Source organism: Esox lucius, chromosome 8 (genome assembly GCF_011004845.1).
Source record: "Esox lucius isolate fEsoLuc1 chromosome 8, fEsoLuc1.pri, whole genome shotgun sequence".
Classification (NCBI taxonomy): Eukaryota; Metazoa; Chordata; class Actinopteri; order Esociformes; family Esocidae; genus Esox; species Esox lucius.
In genome coordinates this window covers 28,755,827-28,773,813 of record NC_047576.1, presented here as the reverse complement: position 1 = coordinate 28,773,813, position 17,987 = coordinate 28,755,827, and the positions used below count along the sequence as shown (strand labels likewise).

Here is a 17,987-nt window from a genome sequence, read left to right as displayed (position 1 = left end):
TAACCTATCCCTAATACCTAAACCTAACCGGTTATGTCTGAGTCTAAACTTCTTCCCAATTCTGGTCCCCACAGGAATTATATCACATCCACACACACAACCCATAATGCAATACACACACAACCCATAATGCAGTCTTATTTCTTTTTACAGAACTACCACTAACAGGTCCTAATCATCATAAAAGCAAATACCTGGTGTTGGAGAAAAGCTATATTTTAGGAGCTGTACTGTAGCTGCAACGCAGGAGAAGCAAAGGAGCTGTGGGAGTGGGACTTACAGTGAGAGTGAGGCAGGTGCTGGCCAGGCAGACTGATGTTGCCTGTCGTTCATCATATCTTGATTAAGTAGCTTCAGTCTTGAATGCATCAAAGAAGCCCAATAGCCTAATATCTCCTAATGTGCCCCATGTAGGCTGCAACTTGAGTGCTGCCACAACAACATTCCACTGGTGCCAACTCACGTAACATTTTATTATTCTATAACAATTTTAATGAAAACCTGCTCAGAAAATTCCAGTTTAAATGTAAAGGAAAAGCAAAGGAATTACCCATTGTCACACCTCAAAATAGCCCTCAGCCAAATGTTAACTCCGAGCTTAAAATGTTGTGTGGCCCGAAAAAAGGTCTTCACTGTTTTAGCATGGGTTACTATACTTAAGGGGACTAACAATCCTGAAAAGTATGTTAATACATCAATCAGATCATTTTATAAAGTCCTTTTTACATCAGCAGTTGCCATAACGTGCTTTTACAAACACCCAGCCTAATACCCCAAAGACTGCCCCACAGAAACACTCATGGCTGAATAAACCTATTAGTATTTTACTTTGATTGGTAATTAGTATTGATATAATGAGTAGCCTCCTCACTGAGAAACTCCCTAAGGGGACTGAAATGGCTGACAGGGAGCTGAGGGGTGCAGCTTGACTGACTGATTGGCATAGAACTGACTGTCTGTCTGACTGGCGTAGAGCTGACTGACTGGTGTGGGGCTGACTGTCTGCCTGCAGTGGATGATGTGGAGCTGACACAGTAGATCCAGGGTTCCAAATCTAGGTGGTGCCCAAAAACAGTACCTCTGTTTAATGGCGTGGGCTGGGCATTTTTTATTTATTTTTGGAGGGCAAATAAATTGTTGAAATTATTTTAAACACTTTTTTCTAGAAATTACAGTGGTTTACAGTGGGGAGAACAAGTATTTGATACACTGCCGATTTTGCAGGTTTTCCTACGTACCAAGCATGTAGAGGTCTGTAATTTTTATCATAGGTACTGTTCAGCTGTGAGTGACGGAATCTAAAACAAAAATCCAGAAAATCACATTGTATGACGACTGCACCGTATTGAGGGGAGGATGGATGGGGCCATGTATCGCGAGATCTTTGCTAACAACCTCCTTCCCTCAGTAAGAGCATTGAAGATCGGTCGTGGCTGGGTCTTCCAGCTTGACAACGACCCGAAACACACAGCCAGGGCAACTAAGGAGTGGCTCTGTAAGTAGCATCTCAAGGTCCTGGAGTGGCCTAGCCAGACTCCAGACCTGAACCCAGTAGAACATTTTTGGAGGGAGCTGATCCGTATTGCCCAGCGACAGCCCCAAAACCTGAAGGTCCTGGATAAGGTCTGTATGGAGGAGTGGGCCAAAATCCCTGCTGCAGTGTGTGCAAACCTGGTCAGGAAACAATTCTAAGGTGCACTACAGGAAACATATGATCTCTGTAATTGCAAACAAAGGTTTCTGTACCAAATATTAAGTTCTGCTTTTCTGATGTATCAAATACTTATGTCATGCAATAAAATGCAAATTAATTACTTAAAAATCATACAATGTGATTTTCTGTATTTTTGTTTTAGATTCCGTCACTCACAGTTGAAGAGTACCTATGATAAAAATGAGAGACTTCTACATGCTTTGTAAGTGGGAAACACTGCCAATTTTTGCAGTTTATCAAATACTTGTTCTCCCCACTGTACATGCCACTGATGTATATTAGGTATATTATAAGTTGTATATTGAGGAGTTAAAGAAAAAATACTTACCTTTGAACAACATCTTAAATTAATGATGTTTAACTCTTGCAATGAATGTGTCTCATTTGGAATATCTGTATATTTCAATGTAATTTACATTAAGGTTAAAATACACATTTAATCAAACAATTGGTGGCACAATAGACCGGGGAACGTCAGGTCTGCTATTATTAGTAATTATAAATATTGACCCAAATATAAATGATTTCCCAACCATGTGTAATTACATGAAATGAGCAGAGCTTCAAAACCCTGTCTTTCTCCTATTATCTCATAGAATTTTACAAACATATTATAATTTTTATAATACTGAAAGATGGGAACCATTACTACATGCATGCGGATTATTAGTGATGGGTGAAAAATCCATTTTGGGATTGTGTTTTGACACCACAATATATCGGTTTTTTTTTATTTCTACCTTCATGAAAATGCTAGTATTTCTCCTACATAGTTTTCCATCATTTTAATTTGGGAGCAAATTTTTGAAGACAAATATTTTCATTGCTCCTTTTCTCATGACTTGTCCCCCTGCCATAGACAGGTGAGCAATATACAGTATCTCACAGAACTGAGTACACCCCTCACATTTTTCATGTGACAACACTTAAGAAATGACACTTTGCTACAATGTAAAGTATTGAGTGTACAGCTTGTATAACAGTGTAAATTTGTTGTCCCCCCTGTTGTTATTTTGAGGGGATAGCAAATGTATACTCTTATACAAGCTGTACACTCAATACTTTACATTGTAGCAAAGTGTCATTTATTCAGTGTTGTCACATGAAAAGATACTCAAATATTTGGCCATGTCTAAACCGCTGGCAACAAAAGTGAGTACACCCCTAAGTGAAAATTTCCAAATGGGCCAGTTGTCAATTTTTGGTGTGGCCACCATCATTTTCCAGCACTGCCTTAACCCTCTTAGGCATGGAGTTTACCAGAGTTTCACAGGTTGCCACTGGAGTCCTCTTCCACACCTCCATGACGACATCACAGAGCTGGTGGATGTTAGAGAGCTTACGCTCCTCCACTTTCCATTTGAGGATGCCCCACAGATGCTCAATAGGGTTTAGGTCTGGAGACATGCTTGGCCAGTCCATCACCTTTACCCTCAGCTTCTTTAGCTAGGCAGTGGTGGTCTTGGAGGTGTGTTTGGGGTCGTTATCATGTTAGAATACTGCCCTGCGCCCCAGTCTCCGAAGGGAGGGGATCATGCTCTGCTTCAGTATGTCACAGTACATGTTGGCATTCATGGGTCCCTCAAAGAACTGTAGCTCCCCAGTGCCAGCAGCACTCAAGCAGCCCCAGACCATGACACTCCCACCACCATGCTTGACTGTAGGCAAGACACACTTGTCTTTGTACTCCTCACCTGGTTGCCGCCACACATGCTTGACACTATCTGAACCAAATAAGTTTATCTTGGTCTCATCAGACCACAGGACATCCATGTCCTTAGTCTGCCAGTAATCCATGTCCTTAGTCTGCTTGTCTTCAGCAAACTGTTTCTTGTGCATCATCTTTAGAAGAGTTCCTTCTGGGACGACAGCCATGCAGACCAATTTGATGCAGTGTGCGGCTTATGGTCTGAGCACTGACAGGCAGACCCCCACCCCTTCAACCTCTGCAGCACTCATATGTCTGTTTCCCAAAGACAACTTCTTTGGTCAACCATGGCGAGGCCTGTTCTGAGGGGAACCTGTCCTGTTAAACCGTTGTATGGTCTTGGCCACTGTGCTGCAGCTCAGTTTCAGGGTCTTGGCAATCTTCTTATAGACTAGGCAATCTTTATGTAGAGCAACAATTCTTTGCCATGAGGTGCCATGTTGAACTTCCAGTGACCAGTATGAGGAAGTGTGAGAGCAATAACACCAAATTTAACACACCTGCTCCCCATTCACACCTGAGACCTTGCAACACTAATGAGTCACATGACACCGGGGAGGGAAAATGGCTGATTGGGCCCAATTTGGACATTTTCACTCATATGTGTACTCACTTTTGTTGTCAGCAGTTTAGACATTAATGGCTGTGTGTTGAGTTATTTTGAGGGGACAGCAAATGTACACTGTTGTACAAGCTGTACACTCACTAATTTACACTGTAGCAAAGTCTAATTTCTTCAGTGTTGTCACATGAAAAGATATATACTCAAATATTTACAAAAATGTGAGGGGTGTACTCACTTTGTGAGATACTGTATTTTAACAATACATCTGAACCTGCATTAAAGCTGTGCAGTGAATAAACACCAACCTGGTACCACCCAAGTGATTACTGCTGTGCAGTGAATAAACACCGACCTGGTACCACACATGTGATTACTGCTGTGCAGTGAATAAACACTGTCCTGGTACCACCCAAGTGGTTACTGCTTTGCAGTGAATAAACACTGACCTGCTACCACACAAGTGATTACTGCTGTACAGTGAATAAATATCTACCTCGTACCACCCAAGTGAATACTGCTGTGCAGTGAAAAAACGTCAACTATGTACCATCCCCCAGCTGATTACTGCTGTACAGTGAATAAACATCAACAGTAAATAAACAGAGCTCTTGACTTGTATCTATCGTCGCAGATGCTCATTTCTCCTCTGTAAGGTTGAGCAGTGTTCGGCCTCTGCAGGCCCCATCAGCAGGCATGGCTGTAGACTTTGAAAAAAGTGAAGTGGAGGGAAAGAGAGAATGGGGAAACAGTCATGGCTGCATTAAATGGGGAAATAATCTTTTTAAAACACATTTTCAAAACAGAACCTTTTTGTGATAGGGGGCTTAAACTTTTTAAAATAACATTGTAGAGGTGAAAGTATAATATAATTGCGGTTATTACATTCAACGATAAGACCAGCGTTCTTGTGGGGCCCCCGATTGGCTGCCCTGGATGCCATGCACCATCACACCCATTAAAGCTCCTTTGTGTGGAATCAGAATATTTGAGTTTGCCATATTTATGTGGCTTTCACTGTTCATCCTGCTACGTTTGTACATTTTAAATTTAAAATGTCTTAATGTATGCATATTACATATTGTAATAAAATAACTGTGATCATTGCTGATACATTGCTAAATACAGTAATAATATGGTTACTTTATATGTGCAATTTGCTTAGGCTCTAGAGGAACTCATAAACCTTTAAACATTAACATGTGATGGCAATAGAACAGATCAGATGAAAATATTCACAGTAACAGATCATAAAACGGATGTATCTGAATGCTTTCTGGGTCGTCCCACTAGATTTCCTTCATGAAGCCCTCAACTGTACATGCAAATATGAACCATTAACTAGCAGTGGTTCCTTGATGAACTCCACAGGTGCCTTGAGGACCTCCTTGCATTACAACTAAGACCAGTAGAGTTCAGAAAAACAGAACACCCAAGGGGCATTCTTAATCTCCTATTGCATGTGGTACTATTGTGAATTTGATTCATTGTGCATCCTTAGAGTGAGTTCCAGTATAGAGAGACGGAGCGATAAAGGGATTGGAATAGGAGACCGGTTGTCTGAAGCAAAATCCATCCCGTAAGTGGTTTTAGTATGATTATTTAGAATAATGTACAGAACAGTTTCATACTTGGTATAACTAGTTTGGGATTTGGTATGTATTTTGATTGACCTGATGTATGCATTTTCAAATGCCCTTGCAACCGCTTGCTGAATCTTTAAATGCTGATGTGGCCCTAAAGACAAAATCATGGTCCACCCCGTCTTAAGACTGCTACTGATATGTAGCAGTGTGTTCTGTGGTGTGTAGAGAGAGAGAGAGACAGGCTGAAGGAAGAGAGACAGGCCGCACAGAAATACTTTTCTGCTATGCTTTCTGTTTACCTGTTTACCAGAGCCCCCCTGTCTCCTGCCATGCTGTCTGTTTGCCTGTTTGTCTCTGGCACTGGCTCAGAAGCTGGGATTGAGACGCCATCCTAATTGGAGCAGAAATTCTTTGTATCATTGTATTCCAATTCTGCGTTCAATTCTCCTTCACAAGTTTCCATTTGAGAAGCTGAGACTGACACTTTATATAATACTGTAGTCAGTGTATTCTGACTGGAGTACATGTGACAATGTTTATTTATTTAGAATATATTTAAAAAAAAAAACTGGGATGGTAGAGAGCTTTCATTTCCAATCTGTGGTTATGGCTTTGCCTCGGCAACAACTCTACAGCAGATTCAGGAGCATCAAAGATCAAGACATATCTTCTGATATGCTTCCAGTCACACTTTGCTCAACCTAAACATCAGAAAATTTGTATTTTCAATAATTTACTAGGCGTTTGATAAGTTGAGGAACAGAATTACCTACGGTGCCAAAGTGGCAACAAGGGAAAGTCCTTTTAGTGGCACAAACCACTTCAGTTTGTGTGCTAACGGGCTTTGCAATGTCAGTGGCATGCGGCTTCCATGAGTTCCAGTGGCCAATCAGTGCACCTTAGAATTGCAAGGTACTAACATACTATACCTTTGCCTTTGAAAGCACATTGTAACGTCCGTGGCTGTGATAAGAGTTTGGCTGGTTCCATGATATGTGAGGAGGCTCTGCCATTCTGCTGCGGGCTGTGTTGCTGAGGCGCCCATGTTCTGCCTTGCCCTTACATGAGTCCTGAGCTCCAAGGAGAGACACGGGCGAGGGCGAGATCAGGCGAGGTGACTGAAAAACAAGCCCCGGCCTTCGGCTTGCCACCTGCCTCAGCTGCCTCTCCTCTCAGCACAATGCCTGGGGAGAGGCATATTGGAGAACGAGAGAGCTGTAGGCAGTGTTAGAAAGGGCGTGCAATAGGAAGAGGTCAGATAGAGGGAGAGTGAGATCTGATGGTGTACACGTGAATGTGTTGTTCTCTCTCGGCTTCGGTTTATTGGAACTCTGCATGAACATGTTTTCAGACCGACGAGTAACGGGGAGAAGAGGGGGAGGAGGAAGACCAGCAACAGGGGGACGCTGAAGAGGAAGAAACAAGGTTGTTAGATCCTTGGTGATTTACATGGGCATTTAGGAGATGCTGCTATCCAGAATTTTAGTTTAGGGAGATATTGCCATTTCCGCACTTATCAACAAACCATGCAATTTTGTCAATTCTTCTCTCTCTTTTTATAATTTTTTTAAAATGTGTATTATTTCCATTTATTTTAGGGTTTTTATTTTTTTCCGTATACATCTATGCCATGTCATCAATTATCTTGCCTATATATTCATCCTCGATGAATTAGTTTCCCAAAAACTGTTTACTGCGCAGCCTGTTCCACGAGGGGCCCCAACAGGTTTTATAAAAGGTCTTTAGAACATTTCCCCCCAATGGAGTTATTGTAAGAAGAAACTCAGTCTCACCCTTTAGTTTTTATGTTGGGGATGGCGTATCCATCCACTGACGCTCCCTCCCAGGTCCGATGCGGGTCACTTCTGCTCCCTGAACCCCACTGTTGTGGTCCCTGCGCGCAATTAACCTGGGAGTCCCCGGGAACGATCAGTGAATGGATTTAGCCATCCCATCCTCGTCGCCAAATTGTTGTGGAAATCACTAAATGGGAAAGGCACAGACTGTAGATTATTTTCACAGGTAAAGCTTTATTCAAGATTTGCAAACCTGGAGCAGTTAACAACACACTCAGCAGAGTCAGTTCATAAAGCTCTCTGTTGAAGGTTGAGCTGAGTCGAAAGTGAGTAGAGTCGAAACGCATAATGGCCTCACTAAATGACTTGATTATACTTAGAATAAGCAATATGATATTATTGTACTATGGAATAAGAATTTCTACCACACATTCATTTTAAGACAAGGAGTCGGTACAGTAACGCATCTCAGAAGTAAGAACATTCTATTCAATCAAGTGCCCATCAGCAAAGTGCTTCAAGGAGGACGATACTGATAATCAAGATTGTCGTCATTTGTTTTCACAAAGGCTACACTGGGATGTCAGTGGAGTTATTTTGGATGCTCTTTGAAAAGGGAGGGTTTCAGATGTCCTCTGGAAACGGGCAGGGACTGTTGTCCTAGCTTCAAAGGGAGGATGGATTCACCATTGGGGTGCCAGGACAGAGAAGTGTGGGTGTGGATGCTATGCTCTTGTGAGCCACCTGTTGCACACTTCATAAAGGAAATCACCAGGTCATTAACAATCATGCTTCCACATCCAGGACAGGAAGTTAATCCCTGATGATCTCACAGGACAGGAAGTTAATCCCTGATGATCTCACAGGACAGGAAGTTAATCCCTGATGATCAAACAGGACAGGAAGTTATAACGTCCTGCTTACTTCCTGCATTATAACTTTATGGAGTAATCTCATCCCCCATAACATTTAATTCCTGCTTCTTAAATGAAATAGCCTATGTTTTGTAGTCTAATAAACAATGTCGGTAGAATTTGATAGAAAGTAAATGATTGGCGTACGCAAGTTCCACCTCAGGACAACCTCATGGCAGCCGGCCCAGCGAGTTTGACTGTGGGCTTGTATGTTCTGCATGGAAGACTCCAGTCCTCCTGATGTGAATTCTCTCCACCCACCCAGAGCTCAGTTTGTGTGCTACCTGACTTATTAAACCTTTCAGTGTTCTTTTTAGTGTAATGTATTTTCGATCTGTGGCCTGTATGGTTTTGTAATGTTTGTTACTCCCCATCAAAAATATTTGCCAACTATAAATAAATAACCGTAGCTCCCTGCCCACTTCTGGTCATATCGATACCAGAGTTAAAGAACAGCACCTTAGGCTGAATAGGCGGTTTATTTTTGAAACATTTGTTGAAATTGCTGACGGCTGTTTGTCTTTGGCCTTTCAACCCTATATATTCAGAAACACGATGCAGAGACGTGGGAGTTAGCATGAAAAGTTAGCATGGTGAGCTGCAGCTAGCCAGCTCCGTGGGGAGTGTATAGGCAGTAAATGGGTATATGCATAGAAGTTTCTCGATCTTTAAAGGCCAGAGAAAGGAGAGATCAGAAGCCACTTGGTTAAATGAATCCAGAATACAACTAACTGTACATGTGTCTGACAGGAATGCAGTGATTATATTGTCCTTAAGGCCTTTCCAGACCAGCTCGGAACATGATCAAGGGAGTAGGAGGGGTTGTCATACCGTATCTAAGGAGTCCGGTGTGGGTCAGAGGCGTTGACAACGTCCCCTGTATTCCCTGGCCATCGCTAACCTATGCTGGCCTTCTAGTAAACCAGAAATAAAACTCACTGGTAGGCTGACTGTGTGCTGCAGATGCTCCTTCTCTCACCTGGTTTCTCGCTGTAATCCCTCAACTTCCCTGTCTCTCCCGGTATTATCCGACATGTTCTCAGACCACTGTCCATCTGTTTGTCCGTAAACAATCTGATTAAGCCTCTTCGGCTTGAGGGCAGACATGAGGTTTTTGTTCTACTGCTGAGTGCCAATTATCCATGCAGCAAAGGACAACTAGGGACATTTGAGCTCTTGTGGACATTTCACCGGTCTCCATGAGGATAAGGGATATTTTTGCCTTAGATGTTAGGTTTAGGGATTCGGGATTATGGTAAGAATTGAGGTGAGCAGGTGTGGTTGGGTTTCAAATGAGTGTTCATGCGGTCAAGTATAGGGGTTAAGAAAAATAGCACTTTGAATGGGCATCATTTTTTGGTCCCCACAAGGATGTTGAAAGATAAAGTGTGTGCATGCATGTGGTGTTTGTCAGGTACAACCGTTGAAGTGCAAATCCATGAATGTCATAGCTAAGAGAATCAGCTGCTTGTGATCTCAGCTGCTCAGCTCTGGTCAGCCAGCCTGCCTAGAAAGTAAAAAATAGGATGCCATTTGGGAGGCTTGATTCAAGGCCACATGTTCACCACAGATCAAATTATTTCTTGACCCATTACATTTTTATGACAGGGATTGTAAAAGCAACAAGAAATTCTGACGTATGGCATAATCCATATCTTATATATTGTGTCCGGGAAGGCTTTTTACTCATTTAAGATCCATTACTGTCTGTGGATGGAGACATATTAGGCAGGGAGAGACTGAGGGAGAGGGAAAGAGTCTGTCTGCGTGCGTGCGTGCGTGAGCAAGTGAGAGAGAGAGAGAGAGAGAGAGAGAGAGAATGGGAATGGGGCTCTGTGTTGCATGCAGTATATGTCTCTCTGAGTGGAGATGTGTTTAGACAGCTCGCCTCACTGTATCCAATAGTCCAGTGAATTAGCCTGAATCCCGAATGGTGCACTATTCCCTAAATAGACTTTATAGTCCACTACATAGTGCACTACTTTTGACCAGCGCTCATATAGGGCTGGGCTTGAATAGCGCGCCACATTGGGTTGATAAAAAGTAAATAGGGTGCTATTTGGGATTTGTTCTCTTAGTAAAAAGATACTGATGAGTTAGTTCAACACTTATTAGTTAGTTCAATCTCTCTCTGTACTCTTTAATGTTTGAAACCTGTCAGCACCGCAGGGCACAGCTAGGAGTCACAACCCAGCAGAGACACAGCTAGGAGTCACAACCCAGCAGAGACACAGCTAGGAGTCACAACCCAGCAGGGACACAGCTAGGAGTCACAACCAAGTAGCGCACAGGTGTCACGACACCGCAGGGCACAGCTAGGAGTCACAACCCAGCAGAGACACAGCTAGGAGTCACAACCCAGCAGAGACACAGCTAGGAGTCACAACCCAGCAGGGACACAGCTAGGAGTCACAACCAAGTAGCGCACAGGTGTCACGACACAGCAGGGGCACAGCTAGGAGTCACAACCCAGCAGAGACACAGCTAGTAGTCACAACCCAGCAGGGACACAGCTAGGAGTCACAACCAAGTAGCGCACAGGTGTCACGACACAGCAGGGACACAGCTAGGAGTCACAACCCAGCAGAGACACAGCTAGGAGTCACAACCCAGCAGGGACACAGCTAGGAGTCACAACCCAGCAGAGACACAGCTAGGAGTCACAACCCAGCAGGGACACAGCTAGGAGTCACAACCCAGCAGGGACACAGCTAGGAGTCACAACCAAGTAGCATACAGGTGTCACAACCCAGCGGAGACACAGCTAGTAGTCACAACCCAGCAGGGACACAGCTAGGAGTCACAACCAAGTAGCATACAGGTGTCACAACCCAGCAGGGACACAGCTAGGAGTCACAACCAAGTAGCATACAGGTGTCACAACCCAGCAGAGACGCAGCTAGGAGTCACAACCCAGCAGGGACGCAGCTAGGAGTCACAACCCAGCAGGGACGCAGCTAGGAGTCACGACCCAGCAGGGACGCAGTTGGAGTCACGACCCAGCAGAGACACAGTTGGAGTCACGACACAGCTAGGAGTCACAACCCAGCAGGGACGCCGCTAGGAGTCACAACCCAGCAGGGACGCCGCTAGGAGTCACAACCCAGCAGGGTGTCACAACCAAATTAAATACAGTTAAGACTCCCAACCCAGAAAAACAGTGATGAGTCACAACCCAGTAAAGACACCGCAGGGACTCCGGTGGGGGCTGATGCTGTAATACCGACAGACTTTGCTCAAAATGTCACCTCCTTTTAGATGCATTAACACTCATCACAGCGCGGCGTGGAGCAGCAGAATAAAATGGCTCAGGGCAGAGCAGAATGATCTGGAACTACATGCATTTTTCAAGTATCTAAACTGGTCTAAACTACTGAAGTGTGTTTTGTGTTTGAATGTGGGCCTTCAGAGTGGCTTATCAGAGGCTCGTCGGCCTGCTAGTAACCAATCCCCCCCCCCCCCATCGCAGGTCTGTGAGCGCAGGGACATAACAGTTAAAGTAAATAAGAACTCTGTTTAATCTCACCACGGACAGGCGCAGAGCGAAGCGCGCAGCAGGGAGTTGTGTGTTTGGCTAAAAGGAGAGATGATGGGAAGGAGGAGGAGGAAGGGGAGATGGTGAAGAGAGAGGGGTTGGGTGTAACCCCCACCCACCCACACCATTTCTCTGTTCTCTCAATGTGGGAGTAAGTGTCAGATAAGGCATCTATCTACATAGTGCGTGGAGAGTGTGGGCTTGTTGAAGTGCTTTGATTTCCTCTTACATACCATAAGAGCTGCTCTGTTTTTAGCTTTGAGTGACCCTGTGTGTGTGCGTTTGTGGCCCTCCTTGATAAGAGGACTTGTAGCGTGGTGTGTGCGTTTGTGGCCCTCCTTGATAAGAGGACTTGTAGCGTGGTGTGTGCGTTTGTGGCCCTCCTTGATAAGAGGACTTGTAGCGTGGTGTGTGCGTTTGTGGCCCTCCTTGATAAGAGGACTTGTAGCGTGGTGTGTGCGTTTGTGGCCCTCCTTAATAAGAGGACTTGTAGCGAGGTGTGTGCGTTTGTGGCCCTCCTTGATAAGAGAACTTGTAGCGTTGTGTGTGCGTTTGTGGCCCTCCTTGATAAGAGGACTTGTAGCGTGGTGTGTGCGTTTGCGTGTTGAGGCAGAGCGTACGGTATTGAGTGAAGCAGAACGGGGAGGTAGAACAGTGTCTGTCTCTCGTCGATGTTCTATACAGCCCATCTCTTGTTCTGCTTGGATGAAAGTTTAAAGAAATTCTTATTTGTCAATCTATATTAGAGCCTTCGCTAAAGTACTACGCTGTAAGTAATATTCAATAACAATGAAGTGTGCTGGCTAAAGGTTGTGTGTATGAATCAGACGGTCACGTGATATTTTGCACGCCTCCCCCCCACAAGAAATAGAAAATAAATGTCGGACGTAGTATCTTAGCTAATATTTGTTCTAATATGTTTTGGATGGGTCTCCCCTGTGTTATTATGAAGGGCCCATTAATATTTTTAACTTGGGTATATGTTTGATCTTTTTCTCTAATACCAGAGATTCATTATAAAACAGAACCTCATCCTCAAAGACCTCAAAGTATTTCTGGGGGAGAAATGAATAAACTTCAATTCCTGTCAAATAATCAGTTTTTAATGTCTAAACTCTCTGTCTCCCCCCCCCCCCCCCTCTCTGAAGGAGGTCCATGAGATTCTGAGAGAGTACGAGCTCAAGTACTGCTTCGTGGATCGCAACAAAGGGACAGGTAAACTAAACCACCTTTTACGTCTGCAAATTATCAACATCTTCACAGAGCACCCCCATGTCTGTCCCGTCCCATCTCCTTTCCTGGGGAGTCAAGTTAGAGGGAATGGCTATATTTAAACTAGAACGTGAGGGAGAGCCAAACACCTGAAATCGAACGCCTTTTGAAAAGCCGATTGGCAAGCAGCTGAGATAGCAGAGGGTAGCGTGTCGTGGGGGAGGACATGGGAGAAGGGGGCGAGTGGGAGTACCAAAGGTTAATTATGTTTAATATCTGATGGAGGGGCTGTATTTGCGTGTGACTCAAAACCGCCTTATCCACGGCTCACGTCACACTGTTAATTAGCCTAACATAGTGCTGTGTCAAGGGAGAATGGGTCCTGAAGTACTGGAACAAGTATATACCGGATGGCTGAGAAAATGTTTTCTTTCTCCACACTGTATAACATTTTCTTAAAACAGATCCCTTGATGATATTTTGACAGCTCTGCTTGCTTGCTTGCTTGCTCTCTCGCTCTCTCTCTCTATCTCTCTCTCTATCTCTCTCTCTATCTCTCTCTCTATCTCTCTCTCTATCTCTCTCTCTATCTCTCTCTCTCGCTCTCTCTCGCGCTTTCAAGCATTTTAGAGAATATAGTTAGTTGCAGAACTTTGTCAGTGTCTGTGAAATTGTAATGATTGCCCTTTTTTTAAAGACAGTGATAGAACTATTTTAAATCTAATCTCAATTGAAAGTGGAGGAACTTCAAAGACATTGTCAGTCAGAGGATTGAGAGAGAGTGGGGAGTGGTGATAACTGTCTTGATATTCATGTTTTATACTGTAACAGCAGCTCAGTAGTTCTGAATTATCTCAGAGACCTGGTCCAGTGTTTTCATGATCATTCTTAGACTTCAGGCACATCGAACACAGCACCCGAGAAATGACCCCACGGCATTTGAACTCTATTATTAATCTTTCAGAAAGTGTCTTCACACACACAAACACTCACTTAGGTATGATTCACGATACCCATGTATCACATTGTGTGTTTGTTCTGGAGTCCCAGAATAGCTGTCTGAGCCATAAGAGCACCAGAACGTTTTACCCCCAATTCTGAATAGTGATTGGCCATTGTAACCTCTCCCCCTGTCAATCATCCCTCACATTTTTGCATTTGCGTGTTAGTCCTTTAGCTCTTATTCAGAGCAACTTAATGGATGCCGACGTTCCTTCTTTTTTCTACCGGCCTCTTGTGGGAATTAAACGGTCCTGCCAACCGTGCCACTTGGGACACTTAGTGACCATCTACCGTTTTGGTGAGGACTTTAAGGGGGCAGGCCTTCCGTCGGATGTAGAGCGGCTCCGTCTGGTCGGGTTGAGCTTCTCACCTTACAGTCCCTCAAACAGGGTTTCAACACAAGGTCTTGCTGTGAGACGACTGTGATCTCTCCAGTCCACATACAAATGTATTGTGTAATGGAGAGAGAGAGAGAAGGAGATGTAAATATGTTTCCCAAGCCAATAAATAGCCTTTGAAGAGATGACGGATGACATTAAAGAAGGGATATGGGAAATAATGAGAGAGGGAGTGTGAAATGGGACCGGTGTGTGTGTTTGTATGTGTGATTGTAGGCAAGGTAAGTGCAGGTGTTTCTGTGTATGTTCATGCAAATATGTTCACTCTTTAATACAGCTCCCTAATCCCTAATGGAGCCTGAATGGTCCTCGTCAGCAGCTGTGGGACGCCGTGCTTTCTTAATGTTTATATATGGTTGTGTCTTGTGTGAGGTGCGGCGCTAGCCCTTGTTAAACACAGAATCACCAGCTGAAGCTAGAGTAATCCAGACTCCCTGTTATCCCTCGTGACCCTGGTCTTGAACCCAGAGTCTGGTGTGTCTAACAATCTCCCCTTCCCACCCCTGATTGACCTCCCAGACGTCAACCATTAGTCAACCTGGGTATGCTGTCTGAGTCACCTCCTTAAACCCCTTTCCTCACACACGCACGCACACACACTCACACAAGCACGCACGCACACAAACACGCTCTCTACCCTCTTCTCTGGATCGTCCTCCGCAGCATACCAAAGATCACAGGGCCATTTAAGGGCTTCAAACCGTGGTAGACTGACCTGCTGTGGAAGCATGTGTGTGAACAGTCGGCACGTTTAATACTGAACAAGCTAAACACAAGGTTCGGAAGTAGTTTGCATCTCTTTGAGGGAATTTAGACTCAGATGGTATTTTTTATTAGTTGTGATTATATACTTATTACTGGGGTTTTAATTGGTGTGTGAGAAACTGTCATAATATAGGCTCCATGCTAACTGTAGCGCACTGATAACCCGGTTTTCTCTGGAAGTGCTCCGATAGCCAATAGGGAGAGTTTTCTGTGTGGAATAAGTGGTGCGTTTCAGAGAGTTCTTGGGATAGAGGCTAGCCGAAACTGTCAAGTGAGAATTCCTTTGAAAACAAATGAAAGACAGCGAATTCATAGGAAATGCACATCTTTCTTTGGCTTTTGTCTGACTCATCTGGAGGAGGCTACAGTATGGAGAGAAAGTGGACTGTTGGGTTTTATCAAACACATCTATGTAAAAATTGTTACCTTTGTGGCACAAAGACCGCAACCAAGTTTATATGTTCAGAAGCAAGAAGTGAGAAAAGCTAGTGACGAAAGAGGTACACTTATGGACTGAAATATGTAAAGAGGAGATAAGACTGCTATCAGATGACTGATTGGCAGGTCTTCTTCGATTCCTGTGAAGATGCCAGTGAGCTGACAAACACTCATGTCTTATACATCCTGTAAAAGTATGTTGACTAAAACAAAAGCTATGAGGGTTTTTCTAAATAACAATATCTGAAGAGTTAACAGAGTGCCTTGTTAGGAAAAAGCTTGCTTTTGTAAAGGGTGATTCTGATATGGTCAAAGAAAAAGGGATAAAAGCTTAGAGGTAAAATATAGAATGTTAAGATGGATTACAAGGACAAAATAGCATTTTGTGCAGTAATTTATTTGTAAGCATGTGATTGCCTCAATTCAATGATGGAGGTATCCCTGTGTATTCTACTATTGATTTTATCCCTCAACTAAGAGGTAATTACCATGCTATTTCAGTTTTTGCTAACAATCTGCATTGTACCTAAGTCGTGGAAAGTGTCAAACATTATACCGATAATAAAGAAACCAGGAGCTAGTCTCCAAAATAATTTTCGACTAGTAGCTTTAACATCTATGCATGCATTGGGTTTTAATTAATCACCATCAAACTACTGTGGCCAATCATTTACACCAGCGTCATTTTTGCATACAAAAGTCATAGAGATTCAACCTTAATAATATGTTACACTCCAGACAAATATCTTCTGCAACCTGAAGGCCTCTGCTAGAGTTTTATTTTTATTTTTTACCTCTTTTTTCTTTCTTTTTTTTTTTTTACTACTATGAAAACACATTCTCTTGCAAAGGCTAATTGACTTAGGGGTGAATGGTGGCCTCATTCTCCAGATCAGCGACTTCCTGCCTGATGGGCCCCAAAGGGTCCTCAAGAATGGTATCAAGTCAGATCAGCTGGTCTGAAATATTTTAGTTTTAAGTGCCATTAGAATAGTAAATGTCTAAATGATTATCACAATCTATGGTATTCACTAAAATGCATTTGCACTTTTGTATTTTGTGTAGTATATTTAATGACCTGGTTGTATATTTAAAGACCTTGATGTTGTGGAACTGTGGGTAGCTCTGTGAGGACCCAGAGGGTGCTACTCACCTGGAGGAGTCTAATGTCTGTTTGATTCACCTGGAGGAGTCTAATGTCTTAGTAAATTTTTTTAGTTTTAAATATGTAAAATGTAAAGGCACATTTTACAGCCATTCTACTCAGTTTTCCTGCCATTGTGTGGTGTAAATGTTTTGAAACTACTTTCTACAGATGTCTTTTGCCATGTTTATACTATCCTACGGAGCGTGACTAATCTTAATCAATGGTTGGCGGGTGGCCACAGGGCTGTAGATTGGATGTATTTCGCTCAGCCTTTGCAATAAAAATAAAGTAAAAAATAAACTATGAGTACAGGCAAGTGTCCCTGAAAACCGCTGATGCAACACCAAATTCTATGTCAACTCGTGCTCTGTCCCTCCCTCTCAGTGAGGATTTAATCCAGCACATTGCTCAGTAACTGGCAGTCTCTTTAGACGATGAGCAGGATTTTCCCTTCTTCATCCCTGTTTTAAACAATCTGCTCTTGCTTCAGTGCTCTTGACAAATATGGCATAGCCAGGAATCCGTAATATCACCTTGATACAAAGTGTTCTTTTAAATTTGCATTCGTCATTACCTAGCCTCTAATCCCAATCCCATCCCCAGGAATATCCCCTGGAGTTGGATGAAGCCCCAGCCAAACCGGCTGCAGAGCTTTCATAAAGAACTCCGGAATGGAATTCAGAATTCCAAAGGTATGCGCATTGTTCTGGAACTGTCGCCTGATCACAATGAGGGGGTCAACAGGGGTATCCTGGTAACACAGTGGACCTTTTATGCAAGCTTTACTGTCCCTACAATGAAGACAATGGGAAATCAGAGGAGCCCGAGGTTTTGTACTCAATTAAATGGATTCCGGTCCTATCAGCAACTTAAGAGTTTGTCGTAAAATGTCCATAAATCCACTTTGGTTTTTCTATGCTGTGGTGTCATGTTGTATTTAAATCTGGGATTGGAACATATTTTTTGAGATGCTACTTTTGTTTTGTTATGGATGGTTGTCATTTATAGATTCTACATCCATATTTATCACATTCATACAGATCCCTTATCTTAATTTGAGGCAGTTTCATGCAATGTAAAGATTGTGGAAAATAAACCTAAATTATGTGGACGGTAAATATGCATATTTTTTGTAGGGGTTAATAAATGTTTCTTTAGGTCACATCCATTCAATGTGTAGGGAATTTCTATTTTTCTGATAATTTGTAAA

General features: G+C 43.2%; 1 protein-coding gene across 3 annotated transcripts in view; it reads left to right on the top strand.

Moving 5' to 3' along the window:
• The window catches only part of raver2 (ribonucleoprotein, PTB-binding 2), a 70,101-nt gene that overhangs the window by 2,474 nt on the left and 49,640 nt on the right, over positions 1–17,987 (top strand). For all 3 annotated transcript variants that reach the window (XM_034293594.1, XM_034293593.1, XM_029121356.2), the window contains exon 2: positions 12,964–13,030. In XM_034293594.1, the coding sequence (XP_034149485.1) occupies positions 12,964–13,030 (67 nt within the window). The remainder of the gene's footprint in view (positions 1–12,963; positions 13,031–17,987) is intronic.